Source organism: Callorhinchus milii, unplaced genomic scaffold (genome assembly GCF_018977255.1).
Source record: "Callorhinchus milii isolate IMCB2004 unplaced genomic scaffold, IMCB_Cmil_1.0 Scaffold22, whole genome shotgun sequence".
NCBI classification, from domain to species: Eukaryota; Metazoa; Chordata; class Chondrichthyes; order Chimaeriformes; family Callorhinchidae; genus Callorhinchus; species Callorhinchus milii.
Window position 1 is genome coordinate 9,007,671 of NW_024704763.1, and position 25,638 is coordinate 9,033,308.

The 25,638-nt window shown below is 47.5% G+C and overlaps 1 protein-coding gene across 1 annotated transcript in view; it reads right to left on the reverse strand.

The window, feature by feature from the left end:
- Positions 1–6,994: 6,994 nt before the first annotated feature.
- alpk3a (alpha-kinase 3a) overlaps positions 6,995–25,638 on the reverse strand; it is a 42,731-nt gene continuing 24,087 nt past the window's right edge. The window contains exons 6-14 of the mRNA XM_007910120.2: positions 17,060–19,151; positions 15,420–15,567; positions 14,884–15,011; positions 14,367–14,402; positions 13,511–13,785; positions 12,292–12,380; positions 11,538–11,749; positions 10,852–10,900; positions 6,995–8,588 (exon numbers count right to left, since the gene is read on the reverse strand). Of these exons, the coding sequence (XP_007908311.1) occupies positions 8,225–8,588; positions 10,852–10,900; positions 11,538–11,749; positions 12,292–12,380; positions 13,511–13,785; positions 14,367–14,402; positions 14,884–15,011; positions 15,420–15,567; positions 17,060–19,151 (3,393 nt within the window). The 3' untranslated portion in view covers positions 6,995–8,224. The remainder of the gene's footprint in view (positions 8,589–10,851; positions 10,901–11,537; positions 11,750–12,291; positions 12,381–13,510; positions 13,786–14,366; positions 14,403–14,883; positions 15,012–15,419; positions 15,568–17,059; positions 19,152–25,638) is intronic.

The window sequence follows — 25,638 nt, forward strand, 5'->3', positions numbered from 1 at the left end:
CCATTCCCTCTTTGAACCCCTCTAATCCAGCTTCCGCGCTGCTCACAGTTAGGAAACAGCCCTGGTCAAAGTCACTAATAACATTATGAACATCTGTGATCAGGGCTCCCTCTGCCTCCTTGTCCTCCTCGACCTCTCTGCCGCCTTCGACACCATCAATCATTCCATCCTCATACACCGCCTCTTTGCCTTACTCAATCTTCACGACCTGTCCTTGTCTGGTTCGATTCCTATCTCTCTCACCATCTCCACTTTGTTGCCTCTAACGGTTTCTCCTCCAGTCTCCGCACTGTCACGTCTGGCGTCCCCCTCAGGGCTCTGTCCTTGTCTCCTCTTTAATATCTATATGCTCCCCTTTGGTGTATGCGAATGACACCCAACTCTATCTTTCTGCCCCCACCCTCAACTCCAGGACCACTGCTGTCTGTCGGACATCAAGTCCTGGATGAGGGCAAATTTCCAACAGTTAAATGTGAACAAGACTGAGGCCCTCCTGATTGGCTCGCACCATCGCCTCCGCACCTCAGGCTCTGGCAACATCAACCTCCATAGTTACACACCACAACTCACCAACCAGTCAGGAACCGAGGTGTCTTGTTCAACAACAACAAGATTCCATTTATAGAGCACCTTTCACGTCGGGAGGACGTCCCTCAACTGTCTTTTCTTCCACACATTCAAGCCATGACCCGCTCTGCCTTCCCTCACCTCTGTAACATCACCCGACTCCGCCACTACCTCACCCCTCAGGCGCTGAAACTCTTGTTCATACCTTCATCACCTCCAGGCTCGACTATGCAAACTCCCTGCTTGACGGCCTTCCCAACTCCTCCCTCCACAGCTGCAGATAATCCAGAACTCTGCAGCCCGTGTCATCTCCTGCACCAAACTCCATGACCCCATCTCCCCTACTCTCGCCCAACTCCACTGGCTCCCTATCCTTCAGAGGATCCTGGTCCTCACCTACAAAGCCCTCCATGGCCTCGCCCCACAACAACAATAACAACAACACAATTACATTTATAGAGCACCTTTCACATTGGGAAGACGTCCCAAAGCGTCCCAAAGTGGTGTCGGGGCCCGAGCATGGAGGAGGGGAGGTGGTGTAGGGGTGAGGGAAGGCAGAGAGGTGGGAGGGAGACCAAAGGTACGGTCAAATAGAAAGGTCTTGAGACCAACCTTGAAGAAGGCACCCTACCTCTGCAACCTCCTAACCCCCTACCAACCCGCCAACTCCCTCCGCTCAGCCGGCTCCGGGCTACTCCATGTCCCATTGGCACCATTGGCAGAGAGCCTTCAGCCACTCTGCCCCCAACTTCTGGAATTCCATCCCCCAATCACTCCGCCTCACCCCCTCCTTAGCCTCCTTCAAGTTCCGCCTCTTCGACCAAGCCATCAGCACCCCCCTTCCACACCCCCCCTTCCCCACCTCTGACCCCAGCTAGGGGCTGAAATGCTGTACTCTGTCCACTGCCTTGGGATATCCTCCTGACGCGAAAGGGGCTATACAAATGTAATGTTGTTGTTGTTATCTCAAAGTGCTTCACAGAGTATACTGTAAAGTGAATTGACTGTATATTTGTGGGCGAAATGCAGCAGCCAATGCCCACAGCAGCTTCCCACAAACAGTCGTGGATTGAAGTGACCAATTTATTACTGTGTTTTTTTTTCTTGAGGGGTTATTATAAGGCATGTGGAGTAAGGGAATTTGCCCAAGGTTTTGCCCTGCTGAGAATCGAACCCAGGTCTCTCGCTTGCCCCTGAGCTGCAAAAATGCATTGTGCGATGTGTTAACAATCACGGGATATAATTATCACATAATTATCACATAATTATGACGGTGATAGGACTATCGAAGATTAAATCTTTTGTCCCTGGTGTAGAGGAGGCAGAAATAGCATAGCTCACACACAGCTCACTAAATTCCAATGTTTATCAACAAGTCCAGCTATTTCAGAGTCACGGCACACTCCCCTGAGGGTAAATAAATCCATAGAAAGATGAGAAGTTCAAGGTCCTGCGCCTATTGTCAGATCAAAGTTTGCTGTTACTCAATGATCCTGAGACATGAAATGTTGTCGTCAGACATGTTCTCATGCACAGCGGGCTCAGGCGTGTGATAACTAAGGAATGTGCGCTGGACACAAAGGGAGACAGGTGAAGGGTTAAGACACGTGCCTTACAGAGAAACACGAGCCTCACCTGGGTGTGATAAGTGGAGACTGGCCATAAAATGATAACGATCTCTGGGCAGGTTAATGTTCTCCTGAATGTCCAATTAAAAATGATTCACAGGGCAATGACAACCTGAATCTCCAGATTGCTCTTGGTTTATTTGAGATAGCTATTTATTAGGTCAACAACAACAAATTACATTTACATAGTGCCTTTCACGTCAGGAGGAAGTCCCAAGTCGCTGGACAGTCAGGGATCCGCATTGAGCGGAGAGGTGAGTCGGGGGTTAGGAGGTCACAGAAGTAGGGAGGAGCAAGGTCATAGAGGGCTTTGAAAGTGAGGACCAAATAGGACCCTTCAAAGCATAAACGTAAATAAAAATTTGGTCACTCAATCCACGATTGTTTGTGGGACGCTGGTGTGCGCAATTGACTGCCGCGTTTCACCCACAAAATATATTCTCAATTCACTTTACAGTATATTCTGTGAAGCCCTTTGAGACGTCTCAAAGATGTGATAAGGCGCTATATAAAAAAAATCAAATGCAAGGATTATTATATAAAGTGCAAGGATTATTATTATAAATTTAGCCCAACAATATTCCACTTCTTTCCTCTGAATGTAATAAACAGCAATGTGAATTGAAGGTTTATTGTTTGAGGGATATTTATATCAAGCTCAGCGCATTGGTAATTAACATTGAAACTGCAAGAATGAATTATTTATCATTAAAACTCCCGTGACATGGAAACTCGTGCAATGCAACGCCCCGTTACAACAAAACCCTTACAGGACATTTCTGTTGCAATGAATTTTCTTTTTCCACATTGAAAATCCCTTTATTTATAACTGTCTATGAAGATTAAACTCACACATTGTTAGAAAAGATCCTTTTTTTCGCAGATGACATTGCCAGTGTTCAGGTTTGGCTTTGTCAGTGTGAACATCTCACGCCTCACATGGAGTCCTGTAGCTCAGTGGTTAGAGCACTCGCCTTAAAGGTGAGAGGACCTGGGTTTGATTCCTGGGCAGGGCGAAACGTTGGGCAAGTTTCCTTACTCCTAGCAGTAAATCAGACCCTGTTTGTTAGTCGATTGGCAGATCGTTTTTCCGGGGGTAACAATCCTTTAAAAAATAACAATAATTTGGTCACTCAATCCACGACTGTTTGTGGGACACTGCGGTGAGCAATTGGCTGCTTCATTTTTCCCACAAAATATACCGTCAGCTCACTTTCCAGTATATTCTGTGAAGCGCTTTGAGACGTCTCGAAGACGTGATAATGCACTGTGTCAAATGTAAGTATCATTTTTATCATTTAACACAAAACATCCCCAGACACATTGCAGGGAATTGTGGTCAAACCTAGTAACTATCTACAGGCAAAGACCACAATCAATGTATGCACAGCAACGTCCCACAAACACCAGGAGGTGAAAGATCAATTGAACAGGCAATGGATGGGACCTTGGTTTAACACTTCATCCAAAAGATGATATCTCTGACATTGTAGCTCCCCCCTCTGCCTCCAACCCCCCACACCCCAGCTCTCTGCATGTGGAAGTTAGACTTGTTGGGTATAAAAGGAGTTTTAGTCGGTATCAATGAGATACAAATCTGACCAACTCCCAGCTGCCTGCTGCTCTTCCAATTTTTTTTTGGTGGGGTGGGAGTGAGGTGCTGTCACTTATCGAGTTTAATCATCCTTTTTTACTGCAATGTACTTCCTTTTTTTTGGTGGGTGTCTGACACATGTGGAAACCCATCACTATGCTTCAGAGTCTCCAAACCAAACTGAGAATACCAGGTCTCCCACCTCCACATGGAAATCCCAGAGATAGATTGTTGGAATGGAATGCTCTCTCTCTCTCTCTCTCCCTCTCTCCCTGGAGGGACGTATCCTGTTTACCTAATTCCAAAAAGTATTCGGCTCAAGTTAGCCAGAGCCAAGGCTTGGGGACCCCAGAGTGTGCTTTGGGGTAACTGCTGGAGTCTAACCAGCTTCTGGTCTGATCAGTTATAAACTACGGACTGCAGGAATCTGCATCACAGCATGAATTATAATATTATAATAACAATCCCTGCACTTTATATAGTGTCTTTCACTTCTGGAGGACATCTCAAAGCACTTCGGAGGAGGTACTGTAAAGTGTAGTAACTGCGTTTTGTTGAGTGTCATTGTGTCCAGCTGTGTGTGTATGTGCGTGTGCATGAGTTACATACATTTGTGTGAATGCATGCGTTTGAATATGTGTGAGTAAATGAGAGTGAATAAATGAGTGCATGTATGCATGAATGAACAAATGAATGAGTGTGGAGAGCAAGTGTGTGAACGGATGTGTGCTCGATCCCCAGCTCTCTTTTCTCCATCACATCCGGTCCCTCACCAAGACCACCTTTCCTCACATGGGCCCCATTGCCCGCCTCCTCCCCTACCTCACACTCAACGCCACTGAAACACTCCTTCACATATTCCTCACATTTTGTTCAGTTTCCCAGTGTTTCTCCTCGCTGGTTTTCCTCGCTCTACTAATCACAGGCTGCAACTCATCCAAACCTCCACACCCCAGTCCTCACCAAACTTCACTGGTTCCCAGTGGGTTGATTTCAAGCTCCTCACCCTCACCTATAAAATCATCCATTCCCTGGCACTTCCTTTTCTCTCCAACCTTCTCCTACTTCACTCCTCCACTCCCCACCTCCACTCAGCTAGCTCAGACTTGCCCATCTTCCATTCACCACCATCGGTGGCCAAGCTTTCAGTTCCTACACGTCTAATCTCTGCAACTTCCTCCTTCTAACTCCTCCACTGCTTCTCTTCCTGTTTAATTCTTGCCTGAAATCCAATCTCTTTGAACAAGCCTATGACCACCTCCCCATCCTCCATCCTTTACTCAGTGTCCAACCACATCTCTGTGAAGAGCTCCACAATTCCTGTGTGTGTTAGGTGCCATGTAATCACATGTTGCTGTTGTGTTCAGTGATAACGCATAGAGTAAGCTTTCATTCAATAATAGCTTGTGTAAGGTTGGTAGGAAGGAAACATCTCATGTAGTGTCAGTCATGCTGGATTTGGGAGGTCCTGGCTGCCTGGTGGGAGGGTATCATCAGCTCAGCTGAAAGATACTGGAGCTTGAGAACCATCAGCAGACACGTATTGTGACAGGTGTTATCACTCACATGTTTGTCCTATAGGAGAGGACCCCATTTGGAATAGACTTGTGGTAGACTTGGGGTATGCTTAGACTTGGAGAAGATATTGAGTAGATCTGGACTTGCTTTGACAGAAGTAATGTAAACAGCACATGAGTGGCAGTGGCTTCTGTAATTGACATTAAGTTTTCCTACATCACCATCCTACATCGATGGTATTTGTACACAATCTATTTCACATTCAATGATGCTCAGAATTGGGTTTCAACACTAAACCTAGAGAGCTACATGATGTCAGGAAGAATGAGTCCCTGTGGATAGATCTGCTCAGTACACGAGTCGCTTCACCAGCCCAGCAATCGTAGGTTTCATGGGGAGATGCAGGGGAACTAGGTCTCCTCCACTCTGGCACACAAGGGGAGCAGCTCAGCTTTGGGGATTGGAAGATGCCCAAGGTGGAACATTTTCCACTGAAGTAGGGTAACCCTAACCTGTCTCATGACAGTCTAAACCCAGCTCACATTCCCTTGTAATGGGCTCACAATGTCAGGGAGAACATTGGTGAGACACAGAGCATAGCTCCCCCTACCTTGCCCACTCCTGCCTCGATCCCACCCAGGCAACACAACCAATAACAATAAGTGAGACCTCCTTATTATGTTCTGACAAGAACTCAGGAGAACATTCCATATAATCGCCAGGCGGGTGTCACATCACCCCCCCCCACACACACACACAGAGCCTCCCTCAGTTTCTCAGCTGCCGGATTTGCAAGAAACTGAAACCAAATCAAATCAGTTCACGGCAAAAAAAAAATTCCCTTTAAACACAAAATTCCATCTCGTCTGAGTCATCATGGCAATTTTGCGGAATTGTGAAAATTCCTTAAATTTCAGTCTTTATTTGGAAGCCGGTTTCTTTTTAGGAAATATGGAAACCTCTACGTTAAATCTATTTAATAATTTTCCACAGGTCTGCTAAATTTTAAGACAAAATGGACTTGCAGGCTAAGAGTGGGTGGAATTTCGGGGCATTAGTGCCAATGGCATCTTTGTGTTGAGGACTGGTGTGAATTAGGACGTGAGTTGGAAATGCATTGGGTTCTCACAGAGCTGGACTGCAACCCAGAGAAGAGAGACCAAGTCAATTCCACTTGCCCTTTCTGGCTGGTCCCCGAAAACACAGAGAAAAGATGGATTCAAAGTAGATGCGGGGTGGGGGGTTGGTGAAACCAGACATCACCAGAAGATTGTTGGAATGGAATGCGCATTCTCTCCCTGAAGGCACGCATCCCACTTAGCTAATTCCAGAAAGTATTAGACGCAGGTTGGCAAAAGCCAAGGCTTGGGGTGCCAGAATGTGTCGGAGTAACTCCTGGAGTCTAACCAGCCAAAAGCACACAGCTTGCCATTGATATCGCTGTCTGGCAAGCTTTCCTGCTGCTTGTCCAGCTGGAACATTCCTAACTATTAGGGCTTTGGCTGCAAAGTTAACAGGAGCTGAGTGGTTGGATTCCCTGCCCCCAGTGACTGGTCGGCCCTTCCAGGTGCTGCGGATGTGCTAGGCTGGGCTGGGCTGTCATCAGCAGTGCTCTGGAATACTGCGGACCCACCTGGCTCAGCAACCAGACTAGAGACCGCCACAGAGGCCTGGCTCGATTCTGACATTCTGTAGCCAAACATGTCACCTTGGGAGCCAGTTCAGCTCCTAGGAGACCCTGTAAGGAGATTAGTAGGGGTGAAGTTGGCAACCTAATGTGACAATGTACAGTCTAGGGGGTTGTGTGCATTGGAAGCATTTCTGAGAGATAGCGTAATGCTCCCAACAACACTCACGGTGCTCAGTGAGATCCAGAATTAGCACCTCAGTTACAAGCTCATTCACGTCACTAAAACAAGTGACTGTCAGCTCACGTGACAGGCCTGTGTACGTCATTAATAAACCCAGCATTGGTGCTCTGATGCAACTGCTCACAACCACTTGGTGACCACCAGACGATCGCAAACAAAAACAACCCAACGCTAGTTAATTTTTAACAGTATCACCTAATATCGAAACAAAACTCATGTCAATCTCCCAATAATGGTCCCAGCTAATCTGCTGTCCGGATAATTGGCCGAATTATAATATATACCAAATAGCTTATTTACCCGTAATCTGCCTCTCAAAAAAANTACTCGCTGATATTAAATATTAGCCATCTAATATTCCCCGTCAGTTCATACATGCACTGTCAGGTCCTAAGCCATTTCTCACCTACAGTCTTGCCAACTAAGCGTGCCTGCCGCCTCTCTACACTTTCCTGCTCAAAAAGATAGTGGTCGAGTAACAAAGCAAAAATGAACTGTAAACCTATATATTATAAGGACTAGCAAATAGCCTGGGACAAGTAAATAGGTAGTTCGGGATATATGTGCATGCGACCGCCAAGAAGGTAGAAGGCGAACTAAATGGACCTTGGTCTTTTTTCGTCTAATATTTCTTATGTACTTATGCTCTTATGCTGTGTAAACAAAATCTCTGCGTTCTGCAAAAATCACTCTAGGTTTACTCTTGTGATTAATTAGCTTTCAGCTCTCCGAGACGCTGTCCCGCGTGAAGGGCGCTATAGAAAGGCAAGCTGTTGTTGTTGTTGTCAGACCCACTCGTTGGAACTACTGGGAACAACCTCACAAGGAGTAATGGTTTGTCGTAGTCGAGCGAGAGGCTGATGTGGACATCACCTCCCAGCGGACATTACTGACGATGACACTAAGTTTGATTCTCCTCTCTCTCTCTCTCTTGTTTTTTTGTATCCTTATTTTTACTCAAGTTTTTTTTTATCCACATAAATAAATTTCTTGCAAAAGTGCTTCAAACCCTTGCGCCATCCTTCTCGGCCACTGATCGGCCCGGTTTACCGAAGCCGGACAGATTTGGGTATTTCCACAGTTTTGTGCTTCACTCCAGACAGCGAGTCCTCGGAATCGCCCGTTTTGCGAGAGACTTTAGGGCTTGCAACCCCTTTTCTCGGAGCCTGTGGGCTGGAGAGACCCTTCCTCTGGACTTGAGGACTGCCTTGTGTCTTCCTGTGAACCTGAGGGCTGGACTGAGATGCTTTCCTCGCTGGCAGTGGGCTCCTGGCTGCCTTAGGTTTCAGTGACTGTTGGAGACTCTCGATGCTCTTCAGTGCCAGCGCCTCACAGTAGCAGTTACACTGATGGGCATGAGCAAAGTCCTCAATGATTGACGACGGACAGTTTCCTGTAAGACCTTGATACCTGCAAAGAGAAACACATTTAAGCATGATCACTGCTCTGTCTTTACAGTGAGTAATAATAATTGCATTAGATATAGCGCTATGATGTCTTCAAGACGTCTCAGAGCGCTTCACAGAATATACTGTAAAGTGTAGTGATTGTATATTTTGTGGGTGAAATGCGGCAGCCAATTACACACAGCAGTGTCCCATAATAGTTGTGGATTGAGTAACTCAAATTATTATTATTATTTATTTATTTTGAAGTGATTATTACCCCACCCCCAGAAAAATGATCCGCCAATTGACTAAGAACTAGGTACCTACTTACTGCTAGATAAACAGAGCTATGTGGACTAAGGAAACTTGCCCAACATTTTGCTCTACCTGGGAATCAAACCCAGATCCTCTCACTTGTGACACGAGTGCTGTAACCACTAAGCTATAGGACTCCACAATATATTTGAATCACCAACTTTCCCGCTCTCTGGAATGACAGAAACCATCCACCTCCACTTACAAACTACAACCATAGCTGCATTGGCCACTAAATCCCAGAGAACCAAAGAGATTTACACACTGATGAAGGCCATTCGTCCCATTGTTTCTGTACGAAAGAGCAATCCATTCAGTCCCAATTACGTGCCTTTTCCCCCACAACACTGCAAATCACTCCTTTTCAGATACCTATGCTGTTCCCTCTTGAAAGATAATTTGGATTCCACCTCAACCACACCCCCTTCAGGGCATTTCAGATCATTGCTCCTAATGTCTATCTTTCCTCCTTTTCTAACTATCTAAAATTAACACCCTCTAATCACTGTCTCACAGTGGAAATCATTTCTCCCCATCGACTATCAAACCCTCTCATCATTTGAAGCTCTTGATCAGGTCTCCCCTCAACCTCCCCTCAACCTCCCCAGCACCTTTGGACATTCTCTGAATGTGAAGGGCACTATATCAATGCAATTTGTTGTTGTTGTTCCAGTGAAAATAGTACCCGGTTCCTCTGGTTTCTATTCACAGGTCAAACCCCTCATCCCTGGTGTCATCCTAATAAATTTCCTCTACATCCTCTCTATGACCCTGGACTAAACACAACAACAATTTGTATTTTTATAGCGTCTTTCACATCAGGAGGTGGATAGTTCACCTAAAGTGACATGAACAAAGTGGTCTAACTAACTATTTACATAGAGGCTTCACCTCTTTGGTCTGACAGCAATATCAATGGCAAGCTATGCGGTTTTAATTGGTTAGACTCCAGCAGTTACCCCAAAACACACTCTGGGATCCCCCAACCCTTGGCTCTTGCCAACCTGTGCCTAATTAGGTAATGGTGATGGGTTTCCACATGTGTCAGACACCCGGCTGACCAAAATACAGATATATATTCTATGCCTCTATTTATAAGCCTAGGATCCTATTAGATTTGTCCAACTTCCTTCCCACCTTTAAGGATTTATATTCATTAACCTCTCAGTCTCTCCATTGTTCTACTCCTTTTAAAATGTTACCATTTAGCATATGCTTACTCTTTTTATCTGTCCTCCTGATAACCTCGCACTTCCTGCATTAAATTTCATTTGCCATTTCTCTGCCCAATCTACTAGTATATCTATATTCCCCTGAAGTTGCTTACAAACTTCTTCATCTACACTAGTGCTCTGAGACGCTCCCCTGGATGAGGGGCGCTATATAAATGTAACTTGTTGGTTGTTGTTTTGTATCAGCTGCAAATTTAGAAATTGTCCCCTTATATAAATGGAGAAAAGCAGTGGTCCTAACCCTGACCCCTGGGGTACACCAATCTTTACATCTCTCCATTACGAATAACAATCTTGTATTCCCCAAATTCTATCCTTTAACCAACTCTCTACCATTTCTGTCACCTACCTATTGCTAATAAGTACCTTTATTTGGTTAACAAGCCTCGTACATGGCACCTCATCAAAATCCTTTCAAAAATCCACATGTACCAGTTTCCTGGCCTCCACCACCCTCAGTCTCTCTCTCTCGCTCCAGTAAAACTCAGCGGAAATCCTCATTCAGTCCTTCATTTTCTAAGATTAGATTTTTCGTCTCTATTTGGCCCAAGCTTTTCTTTCATGATTCCTTTGCTTTTTATATATTTAGAAAATCCTTTTGTGGTTTTCTTTACATTAACCTGCCATCCATTCCACACACATCCTCTCTTGTCCTCTCTGCTCTGTTTTGCTTCACTGTTATATTCTCTGTCCTCTGCCTGATTTCCATGGATAATGCAATGTCTGTGATGAACGTACCCTTTGGAAACAGTGGCGATCCGCACATCAGTAATCTTCAGACCAACGCCTGTGTGGATAAGCAGACAGACAGAGTGACAAGTAGAAAGGCCACTGTTAAACATCACAAACCATATATTATTGACAGTGCTGAGACACATTGTCACTCAGGGTCCTGTAATAATAATAATAGTGCATTTGATATAGCGCTTTATCACGACTTTGAGATATCTCAAAGCGCTTCACAGGTTGTACTGTAAAGTGAATTGACTGTATATGTTTTGGGTGAAACGCGACAGCCAATTGTGCACAGCAGCGTCCCACAAACAGTTGTGGATTGAGTGACTTTTTTTAAATCCGGGGGTACCTTTTGAAGGGATTATTACACCTGGAAAAGCGATCCGCCAATCATCTAACAATCAGGTTCCTACTTACTGCTAGGCAAACAGAGGCGTGTGGAGTAAAGAAACTTGCCTAAGATTTCACCCCGCCCGGGAATCGAACCCAGGTCCTCTCTCTTCAGCGAGTGAGCAATTCGCTCGAGTGGTCAAGCAGAGTGACCAACAGCCATGAGCGAGTGACCAATTTTTTTTGTAATCTGAGGGTTTGTTGGCCAGGACAGTTGGAGAGAGAAACTCCCTTCTCTTTTCCGAGTAGCGCCACAGGATCGTTTACTTATATCAATGGATATTGATCGTCTACTGTACCTTGTAAGTCTGTTACCAACAAATTCCCGTTTGTCCATTGGTAAATCCAGTGCTGGAAAGCCCGGCACTTGTGTCCAATCTCAGAGTCACTTTTCACCGTCATATTCTTGTCTTTCATTGAATACTTCACAAAGGGGCCACTCAGCTCCTCCTCAATGGTGGCGTAGGGGATGTTGTTGGCCGGGCGATAGACCAGGTGCAGCGGAATTATCCTGAAATCAATTCAAGACGGGGTGAGTGACAACAACAACAAATTACACTTGTTCAGCACCTTTCACATCAGGAGGACGACCCAAGGTGTTGGACAGTCAGGGATCTGCACCCGAGCTGGTGGTTGGGATCAGGAGGGGTGGAGACCAGGGAGGGTAAGGGTAGGAGGATGACTGAAGGCCCGGGCTAAGAGGAGGGTCTTGAGACGGGGCTTGAAGGAGGCAAAGGAGGGAGCAAGGCGGAGGGACTGTGGGATGGAGTTCCAGAGAGTGGGGGCAGAGGCTGAAGGCTAAAAATGGGAGATGTGAAGCAGGCCAGTGCCCACTGAATGGAGGGAGTGGGCAGGTTGGTATGGGATTAGGAGGTCTCAGAGTTAGAGTGAAGCAAGGCCGTGGAGGGCTGTGAAGGTGAGGACCAGGATCTTGAATTGTATCCTCTGTGTGATCGGGAGCCAGTGGAGTCGGGCGAGGATAGGGGTGATAGAGACCTGCGGGGTCTGAAGCTGTTGGAATTGAGAGCAACTCCAAGCTGCAGGGAGACTTACTCCGGCACAACCCCAAAGGTATTGATCGTTCGAGCCTCGGCAGCAAAGATTTTATTGTACTCCCTCGCTGTGTTCTGCAGCTTGCATTCCTGGCGATAAAAAAAAACATAAGAACATAAGAAATGCTAGGCCAAAAAAAGACCAAGGTCCATCTAGTTCACCGTCCACTTTCCTGGCGGTCGCGTTCGCATATGTCCCGAACCCTATTTGTACTATATCCCACAATGTTATTTCCTAAAAGAAAATGATCTAATCTGTGTTTTAAGGAATTAACACTTCCTGCTTCAACCATCACCCTAGGGAGCCTGTCCCACAGAATCCTGTGGTTAGAGCAAGTGAGAGACCTGAGTTCAATTCCAGGCAGAGGGCGAAACCTTGGACAAGTTTCCTTACTCCACACAGAGCCTAATAATAATCCCTCCAAAACCAACAACAATAATAAATTGGTCATTTTCAATCCACGACTGTTTGTGGGACATTGCTGTGCGCAATTGGCTGCCGCGTTCGCCCACACATATACAGTCAATTGACTTTACAGTGTGTTCTGTGAAGCGCTTTGAGACGTCCTCCCGACGTGAAAAGCGCTATATCAAATGCAAGGATTATTATTTATTATTATTATTATTCGCTCATTGAACTAGCGTTTCCATAGATATTTCCTGAATTTACCCCCTTCAATCGCAGGCCGTGTTCTCTGGTTTTAGTCTGACTTGGGTGGCAGCACTGAGGGAGGATAGAGGTGTACATGTTGCAGAGAGATGAGATCAAATGGGTCCAAAGGCCTTCTCTACCTAAACTTCTTTTGCGACCTTGTGATATTGGTCCAGTTACAGGATTTACTGTAAAGTGTAGTGCCTGTGTATTTTGTAGGAAAAACACAGCAGCTAGTTCCACACAGCAGTGTCCTACAAATAGCTATGGAGTGAGTGACCGATTTTATCCAAAGGCTTGTTGGCCAGGACACCAGGAGAGAGAAACTCCCTTCTCTTTTCAAATCGTGCCATAAGATGTTTAACAGTCAGACAGGACCTCGGTTTAACATCTCATCCGAAGGGCGACACCTCTGACAATGCGGCACTTGGCTACAGACCAAGACAGGCCCTTGGCTACAGACCAAGACATGCTGACAGTGGTGTTATCAGCTCCCGAGTGAACTGCAATCATTCTCCTCTGCGGGCGATACGACTGCTCCACTCTGCAGTTGGGCCGGATGGTTTACCTGCACAGTGAGGCTGTGGTTTCTCTCAATCAGGCTGTTCTCGTTCTTGGTGGTGTAAGCGATGCAGTTTCGCACTTTGATGATACAGGTAGAGCCGGAGTCGAAGATGGGGTCTAACCCGTATATAACCTTCACCCGGCTGGCCTTGCCCAGGAACCCAGCTCCAAAATGCACCTCCTCCATCATAATCCTGCCGAAAAACTTGTCAGCCCAGAACCCGGAGTCCATCAGACTTTTAGCGAACAGCACAGGCATCATTTCGATTTCCTCGCCCACTGTAATGGAGACCACAGGATGTGACACTCTGCGTTACACACAGCACAAGGCCAAGTTGTGACTCAATAATAATCCTTTCATTTGATACAGCGTCTTAACATGTCATCGAGACGTCTCAAAGTACTTCACAGAATACACTGTAAAATGGAGACTGTGTGTTTAGTGGGTGAAAGGCAGCAGCCAATATGCACACAGCAGTGTTCCACAAACAGCTGTGGAGCGAGTAACCAATTTTATTTGGGGGTTCGTTGGCCAGGACACTGGGAGGGAGAGAGAAACTCCCTTCTCTCTTAGTGTCATGGGATCTACAACGTCCACCTGAACAGGTAGTCAGGACCTTAGTTTAACATCCCATGTGTGAATGACGGCACCTCCGACAATGAACCCCAAACCCCCGCTGCCCCCACCACTGCATTGGAGCATCAGATTAGACTATGTGATTCCAAGTCGCAAAGTGGGGCTTGAACCCACAACCTTCTGACTCAGAGGTGAGAGCGCTACCAACTGAAGCAGACTGACACTTACTAAACTAAAAGGCCTGTCAGCATGGCGGGTCGCTGTAGGGAGGCTGTGATCTTACCTTCAACATCTTCCCTGGAAATAAATCCGCTCATCCCTGCAACAACAACAAACATCCCACTTAGACTATCAGCCAATAACAATATTCGGTAATTGACTAACAACTGGGTACCTACTCGCTGCTGGTCAGGACCCGAGCAGGGGGGAAATGGTCAGGGGGAGGGGAGGGAAGGGAGGGAGCGAGGAGGGGGTAGATAGTCGAGAGGGGAGCTTAATGCTGAGCTGAATTACTGTGTGGGGGGTGGGGTTGGAGGGGGAAACGAGGAGGGGAGGGGTGGACGAGGAGGGGAGGGGGGGACGAGGAGGGGAGGGGGGGACGAGGAGGGAGGATGGAGAGGCTACTGCCCCTCACACACAACAGCCCCGCCCCTCACACACAACAGCCCCGCCCCTTACACACCCCACTCCCCTGCCCCTTACAGTCCCAGATGTGTTATTGCCCCCCCCCACTCATTCACTCACAAACCAGGGGTAGACAGCTGTTTGGAAGGCGTGGTGTAGGCTGACACATCACTTACCTCCACTGCTGAGCAGGAAGTCTGTGCTGTCGGAGCCGTAATCATTCTCCACCACACACTTGTAAACACCACAATCCTTCCCCGAGGCCTGGACGATGGCCAGCGCTAACTGGCTTTCATCCCCAGCGCTGAAACACAGCACAGCGCAGCCGTCTGATCAGAGCACGGCAACAGGAGCATCCTCCCCAAACTCTTTTGTGTGTATCGTGTGCATTGATTGTAGTGTATTGTGCTATATTGTGTTGTATTATATTGTCTGTCTTGTATTGTGTGTATGAACATAAGATCATCAGAATTTGCTGTTGAAACAAGTTCAAGGTCCCTCTAGTTTGCCTTCCACCATCCTGGCACTCGCTTGACATGTCGGGTCCCAAACTGTACACTGCATTCCCAGATATTATTTTCTAGCAGAAATCTATTTAATTTGTTCTTGTATTGTATTATACTGTGTTGTGTTTAGTGTGTACAGTACTGTATTGTGTTGGGTTGTGTGGTAAGAATCTGGTTGAAGGAGAACCAAGCCATGGATCAGTTACCTCCGCTTCAGTTCATCCAAACAAAGTCCATCTTTAAACCATCGGACAGTCGAGTCGCTCAACAAATTGAAGAACTGACACCAGAGCTTCAGGTTCCCGGAGGCGTCAGTAAACTGCTCGGCTCTGATCTTCCTGATCACCTGAGGAGCTAAAGAACACGCAGAGCCGGTCAGAGGCTGACTGACGGGATACAGGGCACAGGGGACGGGGGGGGTGGAGGAGGGGTGGGGCTGGAGGCTCATCTGGAGATGGACGAGCTGGGAAAAATGGTGCTGGGTAAATGCAAGTTGTTCTTCATATCACACACACTGTCTCTGCGCCTTAGCCCTCTGAGCCCTCAGGGCTCTGTCCTCGGTCCCCTCCTCTTCACCCTCTATATGCTCCCCCTCGGTGACATCATCCGCAGACATGGAGTTAACTTCCACATGTATGCGGATGACACCCAACTCTACCTTTCCTCCTCTACTCTCAACTCCACGACCACCGATGTCCTGACAGCTGTCTGTCCGACATCGAGTCCTGGACGAGAGACAACTTTCTTCAGCTCAACGTGCGAAAAACCGAGGCCCTCCTGATTGGCTCACGCCAGCGCCTCCGCACCTCAGGCGCTGACACCATCAGCATCCAAGGCTGCACTCTCCACCTCTCAAAGCCAGTCAGGAACCTCGGGGTTTTGTTCGACCCTGAGCTGTCCTTTCTCCCTCACATCCGCACCACAACTGGCACTGCCTTCCATCACCTCCGGAACATCGCCAGACTACGGCATTACCTCACCCCTCACGCTGCTGAAACCCTGGTTCATGCCTTTATCACCTCAAGGCTGGACTATGGGAACTCTCTCCTCGCCGGCCTTCCCGCCACCTCCCTCCACGGGCTGCAGGTCATTCAGAACTCTGCAGCTCGTGTACTGTCCCGCACCAGACACCGCGACCACACCACACCCACCCTCGCTCGCCTCCACTGGCTCCCCATCCCCCAGAGGATTGATTTCAAGATCCTCATCCTCACCTACAAGGCCATTCACGGCCTTGCTCCCTCCTACCTCTCCAACCTACTATCCCCCCACCTACCCGTCCGTACCCTCCGTTCCTCTGGCTCCGGTCTGCTCCACGTCCCCCGCCCCAACCGCCCTACCATCGGTGGTCGGGCCTTCAGCCTCTCAGCCCCCAGGCTCTGGAACTCCATCCCCCAGTGCCTTCGCCGCTTCCTCCCTTTCCTCCTTCAAGGCCGGTCTCAAAACCTTTCTCTTTGACCGTGCCTTCAGCTCCCCTCTCGACTCTCTTCCCCCTCCTCGCTCCCTCCCTTCCTTCCCCTCACCCTGACCATTTCCCCCCTCCTCGCTCCCTCCCTTCCCTCACCCTGACCATATCCCCCCTGCTCGGGTCATGACCCAACTGTGCAGCGCCTTGGGACGTCCTCCTGACGTGAAAGGCGCTTTATAAATGGAATCTTGTTGTTGTTGTTGTTGTTATCACGATGTTGAGATGCCTCAAAGCGCTTCAAAGGATATGGGTGTTTTGTAAGCGAAACGCAGCAGCCAATTGCACACAGCAGCGTCCCACGCACTGTCTCTGATAACACCTTACAAACATAGAGTCTGTTCACACTCACTCTTACACTCAGTGCAGTCACACTCGTACCTTTAAAGGGGTTTTTGGTTGATTTCACCTCCTCTGTTTTGGCCTCACTTTTCCCAGTGGATGACTTGACCTCCGCGACTGTTTCCCCTCTGGTTGCTGACACGCTCTCGCTCTTCTCCTCCGGCTCCTGGCGAAGCTTGGGGACCTGGAGCATGGTCATCCTGCGGGCGGGGATAGGGGAGCAGCGGGGGGCTTGGGGGGCCGGTGGGGTCACCGGAGCCTGTAACAAGGAGTTGCTTCTCCTGCGAGGCAGGGGATAGAGGTCGTCCTCCACCAGCTCCTGCATCCTCCTCCCAGCCTCTTCCTTCCTTGGCTGAGGTTGCATGTTAAGAGCATCCAATGGCAACACCTCGGTGTTCTCCGTTTGCTTGGATTTGGGGACAAATATCTTGCGCCGGGCTCCAGCGGCCAACTCCTGAGGGGTGGCGGACGGAATGGGAGGTGGGCTCTCGCTGGGCTTGAGCTTGGGATCTCTGCCCTGCTCAGGAGGGGTCCCCAGCTCCCTGTGACCCAGCTCCTCGGACGCCTGGCTCGTTGTTGCCGCTTCTTTGAGCAGAACATCTCCCACCAGGATGCACGGCAGTCGGCTCACCTCCGGCGCCCTGGAGTCGGGAACGCTCTTCACCGGGACATGGTCACCCCCACTCCCGAGGGGGTTTGTGTCTGTGTCCCCCATGATCACCAATGCCTTTTCAACACTTCGAACATCCGTCACTACCAACAACGTCCTTCCACCATTCGGCACCTCCTTCCTCTTGTCTTCCACTGTCTCCGTCGAGCACGGCACTGGGGCTTTGTCTGTAGTCTTGTCCTCAACATGCACAGAAGGAACTGTGGAGCCTTCTCTATTCTCTCTCCTGCTACCGTCCAGAGCCATCGGTGGTGCAGGTGTCTGTCGGGTGTCGATAACGTTTCGTGCCAATGCCAGCCTTGGCTTGGTCTGATCTCCAGTTGGCACAAGAGGCATCTTGGTTGGGAATTGCTCACCATTAGATGAAAAGGACTTCGGATCGCTCCCGCCCAAGCCCCCAACCCTGGGCTCCTCGCCAGCACTACTCACTGGGCACAGAGCATGGTCATCTCCCTTCTCCATCAACAGTGATGCTGGACTAGACACCTGTGGCTCAGGCTCTCTCACAGCCACAGGTAATGGCGACACCTTAACATGCTCAACATCTGTACCAACCACAGGCACTCGCTCTTCTTGTGTACAGACACTGTGCGCGGTACCGTCCGGGAACCCGCTCGGTGGGGTCCAGCCAACCTCTGTCTCTGCCGATGGCTTCACGGGGACAGGCAGTGACCCACACGGGAGGCCATCAGTCGGCTGCAGTCCTGCTGTGTCCTGGATGTGTGAGCCCAGCCCACTAACAGCTGAGATGTTCAATGCTACTTTGCTAATGACCGCTGGAGGTCTATCACCCCTCGAGGTAGTGGGTGTCTGTAAACCAGCGAGCAATGACTCAGCATTGTCAGGAGAGCCCACAGCCACAGCTCCCTGCACACACATTCCCAATCCAACATCCTCACCGCATCCCACCGGCTTTGTGGTTTTGGTAATCTCAGCATCACCCTGGACACCCATCATCCCCGTCAGTTTCTCACCTCTGGCCACTGCCTCAGGAACACGTTCTTCAACCAAAGGAACCTTCATTGTTAAGGAAGTTCCACCCAACAAAGCTTCGCTTACAGAACATGTGCTTATCGTCTCCCTTCTCTCTGGGACCAGGTTTTCCACGGAATCTCGGCTCTGTGCCGTGCGCACGGGCACCTCGGCAGCCTGGCCAGCAATCTGGGCAAGGCTGTCAATTGTTACTTCCATTGGTTCAAAGCCATCTCTTAGGTGGTCCTGGCTGGCCTGACTTCCGTGGCTTCCCCTCTCTGCCACACACTGATGTTCCCTGTGATTGTTGGCCTGAGCTCTCTCACTAGACACTTGGTCCTCAGGGTCTCTTAGTGGCTTTGCTTCCAGTATTGGACGCTCAGCTGTTGTCTCGTTTTGCTTTGACGATTTCAAGAAATCCAACATCTCCCTCTGGGTGTCGCTAGCACCTACCTGGTCAGGTCCCGCCTGACCCTCCTCCTCCACAGCCTGAAATACAAAGAGACTATCAGCCGTTGTCTGACACACGCGAAAACCCATTCTCAAGTTGAAGAATAGCAGTGAAGAGCACAGAAACTTGGGCATTAAATCCTTAATGGTGGGAAGACAGGTGGACAAAGCTGTCAAGAAGTGAGAATACAGCAGTAGTATCGTCTTCATGCCCTCTTATTAGCAGAGGAGGGATGTCCTCCGTTCGAATGTGGCCAAATGACCCACAGTGACCAGTGAAAACATACCACCAGGTGCAGCCGCCTGTAGTTCTGTGGACAGCCATCAGGTGGCGATAACTGCCCAGGAATGAACCAACAACATCAACCTGGAAAACCAGATACAATACAACAACAACAACAACAACACGGTTACATCTGTATAGCGCCTTTCACGTCGGGAGGACGTCCCGAGGCGCTGGGAATACAATACGCTTTACATTTCAACAACATATCAAATGCAAGGATTATTATATTATTATTATTATTATTATAACACCTTTCATATCGGGGGGATGTAAGAGGGGCTGCTTAAATTTTGCCCACAAAATACACTTCACAATATATTCTGTGAAGAGCTTTGAGACATCTCAACGATGTGATAATGCAAAATGATTATAGTTATTATTAATGATTTAACGGACTGGTTTTCAGCCATCTGAAGGGGGGCAGATCGGAAGGGGGTTGGCGAAAGTGGTCCATGGCCCCTTAATTTGAGGACTCATTATAATAATAATACTTGCATTTGATATAACGCCTCATTACGTCTTCGAGACGTCTCAAAGCGCTTCACAGAATATACTGTAAAGTGAATTGACTGTTTATTTTGTGTGGGCGAAACGTAGCAGCTAATTTCACACAGCAGCGTCCCATACACTCTCTCTATCTGATACTACCTTACAAAGGTAGAGCCTGTTCACACTCACTCTTACATTCAGTGCAGTCACACGCGTGACTTTAAATGGGTTTTTGGTTGATTCCACTGCTTATCTTCAACACAATAATGGGGTTCCGCGTGTGTCAGACACCTGACTGATCACCGTGATGGGTTTTCGCATGTGTCAGTCATGAATTGAGTCACCAAATGTGGCAGCCAATTGCTCACAGCAGTGTCCCACAAACAGTCCTGGATTGAGTGACCAAATGGATGGATTATTACCTTCGGAAAGCGATCCGCTAATCGACTAACAACCGGGTTCTTACTTACTGCTAGGCAAACAGAAGTGTAAGGAAAGTTGCCCAACGTTTCGGCCTGCTTGGGACTAAGCTACAGGACTCCACAGTATATTTGAATCACTAAACTTCCCGCTGTCTGGAATGACACCAGTATTCCTGATGGTAGCATCATTAGAGATAGCGGCAAATTCAAAAATAAACTGATTAGAAACCCTCTGGGCCCCTGTCTATGTATCACAGCTTTTTTTGTCTGTGTCAGTCAGTGTCCTTGTCACAGGGTTTTATTTTAGTTTGAGAGAAAGTGAGCAGAGTTAGGACTCTGGAGATGATTTTCATTAGCACTGGAGCTCATGTGTATTTTGTGTGATCACTGTTTTACCTGCAAGCTTTCACTGGGCTGATGGTAATAATAAATAAATAACAATAATCCTTACATTTGATATAGCGCCTTATCACATCTTCAAGACGTCTCAAAGCGTCACAGACTACACTGTAAAGTGAATTGACTGTATTTTTGTGGGCGAAATGCAAAACAAAAAAAAGTAATAATAAGAATTTGTTTAATTAATAATTCATTAATTAATAATAAATGTCAATAATAATCCTTGAATTTCAACAACACATTACATTGACACAGCGCCTTTCACATCAGGAGGATGTCCCAAAGATGACCAAAGGCGCGGTCGAAGAGGAGGGTCTTGAGACGGGCCTTGAAGGAGGTGAGGGAGGGAGTGGGAGGACGAGGTGGAGAGGTCCGGGATGGAGGAAAGTGGCCTAAAATTGGCCGGTGGATTATGGAGAGAGGATCTACGTAGCTTGTCTCAGGTTTCCTGGAGAAATCAGCTGTTTTGAGTCTCCATTTCATCTCTCCCTGAGGAGGCAATTAATAGTCTCACATATGTAGGACACATGTCTGAGTGTGTCTCGTCAGCCTGGCCACTTGTTGTACATTTATTGTACACACAATACTTTGTCAAGCAGACCTGAATGCCAGGCGCTGACTCCCATCTGGGACCACATCACAATGAAAGAGTTTGTTTTAAATGGCACATTGTGGAGCTGCTGCTCAAACCCTCGGTTTCTCATTGACGGAACGTCAGGTTGGAACATTTTGCGACAGCTGAGAGACACTGTTCCTTAGAAACTCTTACACCCGCACCCACCTGACCACTTCCCCCTTCCCCCCTCCCCCTCCCGCCCCATCTCATTGGATTAGTGAAAGTTTCCATCTCTTACAGCAAACCCAGCTGTGTTGGATTCCAAATCTGACTCAATAATCTTCACCGCTTCTTCATTTCCCCTTTGATTCTGAATTGGGTCATTGTTGGCACGTATGCGAACACACACATGTGTACACAGACATATATGTACATATACACACACACACTTACACACACACAAATATGCACGCAGACATACATACACACGCACATATATGTACATACACTTATACACGCACAAATATGCACACACATGTAGACACATGCAGATACGTACACGGTTTATGCTCCAGTGCCCTTGTGAGCATTTCGCAGCTAATGAATAGTTCTGAGCTGAATAGATCCATGGTGACACCTGTAATAGTTCTGTAGCTCAGTGGTTAGAGCACTCGCTTTGCAAGCGAGACACCTGAGTTCAATTCCAGACAGAGGGCGAAACCTTGGGCAAGTTTCCTTACTCCACACATCTAATAATAATCCCTCCAAAACCAAAAAAAAAATTTGTCATTTTCAATCCATGACTGTTTGTGGGACATTGCTGTGCACAATTGGCTGCCGCGTTCGCTCAAACATACAGTCAATTCACTTTACAGTTTATTCTATGAAGCGCTTTCAGATGTCGAGAAGACGTGAAAAGCGCTATATCAAATGTAAGGATTATTATTATAATAGACCCTAAAGGAAACAGAGCAGTAAGAACTATCCAACATTATCATATAATCCAGCAGTTAATATTTGATTCAATGAGGGGGAGGTGGATTCCTGGCAATGATGGGGGTGGGGATTGTATTGACTGTATATTTTTGTGGGTGAAATGTGGAGGCAATTGTGCACAGCAGCGTCCCACAAACTTATCATGGATTTAGTGACCAATTTTTTTTAAATGTGCTAAAGTCAATGAAATGATTTCTCCAGGAAACCTGAGACAAGCCACGTGGATCCTCTCTCCAGAATCCACTGGCAAATTTTAGGCCACTTTCCTCCATCCCTGAGCCCCTCCGCCACGCCCCTCCCTCACCTCCTTTAAGGCCCGTCTCAAGACCCTCCTCTTCGACCCATCCCCCACCAAGCTGGGCCAGTGAGGGTGTTCTGACATAGCCAACACAGTCACCAACAACAACAACTTGCATTGATACAGCGCCTGTCACACAGAGTAACGTCCCGAAGCATTTAAGAGATAACAAGAGGGTACAGGGGAGGTTTTAGTGCTGGTATTTGGCTCAGACTATATATCAAGCCTGTCAGACTGTGGAGACTGTGGGATAGGTTTGCCTGTTATTACAAGGCCATAACACGGCAATAAAAGCCTTAAAACAAGGTGAGTCAGCCTGGCTCAGTCAGTAACACTCCTCTTAATCAGAGGGTTGTGGGTTCAAGTTTCATGTTGGAACATGAACTCACATAGTCTAGACTGACACTTCAATACATTATCGGAGATGCCGTCCTACGGATGAGATGTCAAACCATTGTCCTGTCTGCCTGTTCAGGTGGATGTTAAAGATCCGCGGTGCTATTCGAAAAGATTCTGCTTTTCTCTCTCTCTCTCCTGGTATCCTGGTGTCCAATAATCCCCCAAATAAAATTGGTCACTCACTGCATGGCTGTTTGTGTGATATCGCTGTGTGGGAATTAGGTACCTCATTCATCTACAAATACACAGTCACTGCACTTCACAGCATATCAACAACAACAACAGATTGCATTTATACAGCGCCTTTCACATTGGGAGGATGTCCCAAAGTACTGGATTTGCACACAAGGTGTGGTTGGGATCAAGGGGTGGGGTGGGTGTAGGAGGTGTAGTCTCTGTGGGACTGAAGGTTTTTTTATCTCTGTCTAAGGCTGGGTGGATTTTTAGGTGTTCAGCAATAATAATAATACTTGATTTGATACAGTACCTTATCATTTCATTGACTTTATCACATTTTAAAAAAAATTGGTCACTCAATCCATGATAAGTTTGTGGGACGCTGCTGTGCGCAATTGGCTGCCGCATTTCACCCACAAAAATATACAGTCAATTCACTTTATAGTATAATCTGTGAAGCACTTTGAGATATAAGGTGTTATATCAAATGCAAGGATGATGATGATTGAAACGTCTCAAAGGGCTTCACAGAATATACTGTAAAGTAAATCGACTGCATATTTTGTGAGTGAAATTGGGCACAGCAGCGTCCCAAAACAGTCATGGATTGAGTGACCAAATGGATAGATTATTACCTTTGGAAAGTGATCCACCAATTGACTAACAACCTACTTACTGCAACTGTGTGGAGTAAAGAAACTTGCCTTAGGTTTTGTCCGGCCCGGAAATCAAACCCAAGTCCTCTCACTTGCGAGGCGAGTGCTCTAACCACTGAGCTACAGGATTCCATGTTTAGTAGCTGAACACGGTCTCTGCTTCATTCCTGTGCTTCCTTCCTTCTCTGTCTACTTGGCGGGGGTAGTTTTCATTCGTTTTCAAATTACTTAATTCCCTGACACCTCCCTACCTCTCCGATCCCACTCCATCACCCGCTGCCTCCGTTCGACTGGCTCCGGCCTCCTGTTTATCTCTCGTCCCCTCTGTTCCACCATTGGTGGTCGGGCCTTCAGCCATTACAGCCCAAAAATCTGGAACTCTCTCCCGCAACCCCTCCCTCCGCTTTTCCCCCTCCCTCCCCACTTTCAAATTCCGCATAAAAAGACCTTCCCTTTTGATTGTGCTTACGGTCACCTCCCCCCTCCCTCTCCCCCGCGGCTCGGGGTCAGACTCTGCCACTGGCAAGCGCTCCAGGATGCTACCGTCCGCGTGTAGGGTGTGATATGAAAGCAAGTTGTTGTTGTTGAAGTTGTTCTGGAGGCTGCCACATTCTGGCCACTCTGAAACCTTCAATAGCAAGAGTAAATCGAGTGCTTGTTGGGATTTCAGCCCTAGGGCATTTCAACAATTACATAAGTCCTGTAGTCCTATGGAGTTATAGAGTCCTGTAGTGGTTAGAGCACTTGCCTCGCAAGCGAGAGACTTGGGTTTGATTCACTGCAGAGGGCAAAATCTTGGGCAAGTTTCCTTACTCCACACGCCTGATAATAATCGCTCAAGAAAAAAAACACAATAATAAAAAAATTGGTCACTTCAATCTACAACTGTTTATGGGACGCTGCTGTGCGTAATTGGCTGCCGCGTTTCACCCACAAAATACAGTCAATTCAGTCCATTCTGTGAAGCGCTTTGAGACATCTATAAACGTGAAAAGCACTATATCAAATGCAAGGATTATTATTATTATTATTAAGTCAAATCTCTTCCAACCAGCTGGTCAGTAATACTGTCAAGGAGACAAAGACACGTCTTAAATCGGCATGAGGGAATGTCATTGGTTACACAGCAAGGCCATAACGTCACTGGCTTAAACCTCTGAACTTTTCGTTCCTGTGTTTATTTATAATGACAGCTGGGAAAGTCCAGGCTTCAGTCCAGACTGAGGTCAATGAAAAACTAAACAGCTAACACACACTTGGCAGATAGTCTCAGTGAGGAACAAAGTTTAATGTCCTCTTAATAACTCGCCTCTTACCACAATAACGGTAGTCCTTGCAGCTGATGTAGCACCTGATCCCATTGGGACACCTCAAAGTGCTTCACACGATTTCCCGCAGATTGCAGTGACTGAGTATTCTATAGGCAAGATAGCGGCCAATTTGGTCACAGCGACATCCCACAATCAGCCATGGAGTGAGTGACCAACTTTATCTGGGGGATTTTCAAAATTATGAGGGGATTCGATAGGGTGAACAAGGCAAAACTGTTTCCACTGGTGGGCGGGTTGATAGCCCGAGGACAGCGATTTAAAATAGTCGTTAAAACAAACAGGGGAGGTGAGGAGAAATGTTTTCACACAGCGAGTTGTTGGGATCTGGAATGCATTGCCTGAAAGGGTGGGGGAGGCCGATTCAATAACAACTTTTAAGAGAGAAGCAGATAATTATTTGGGGAGGACAAGTTTGCAGGGCTATGGGGAGAGAGCGGGGGAGTGGGGTTGATGAAGGCTATGGGGAGAGAGGGGGGAGTGGGGTTGATCAGGGCTATGGGGAGAGAGTGGGGGAGTG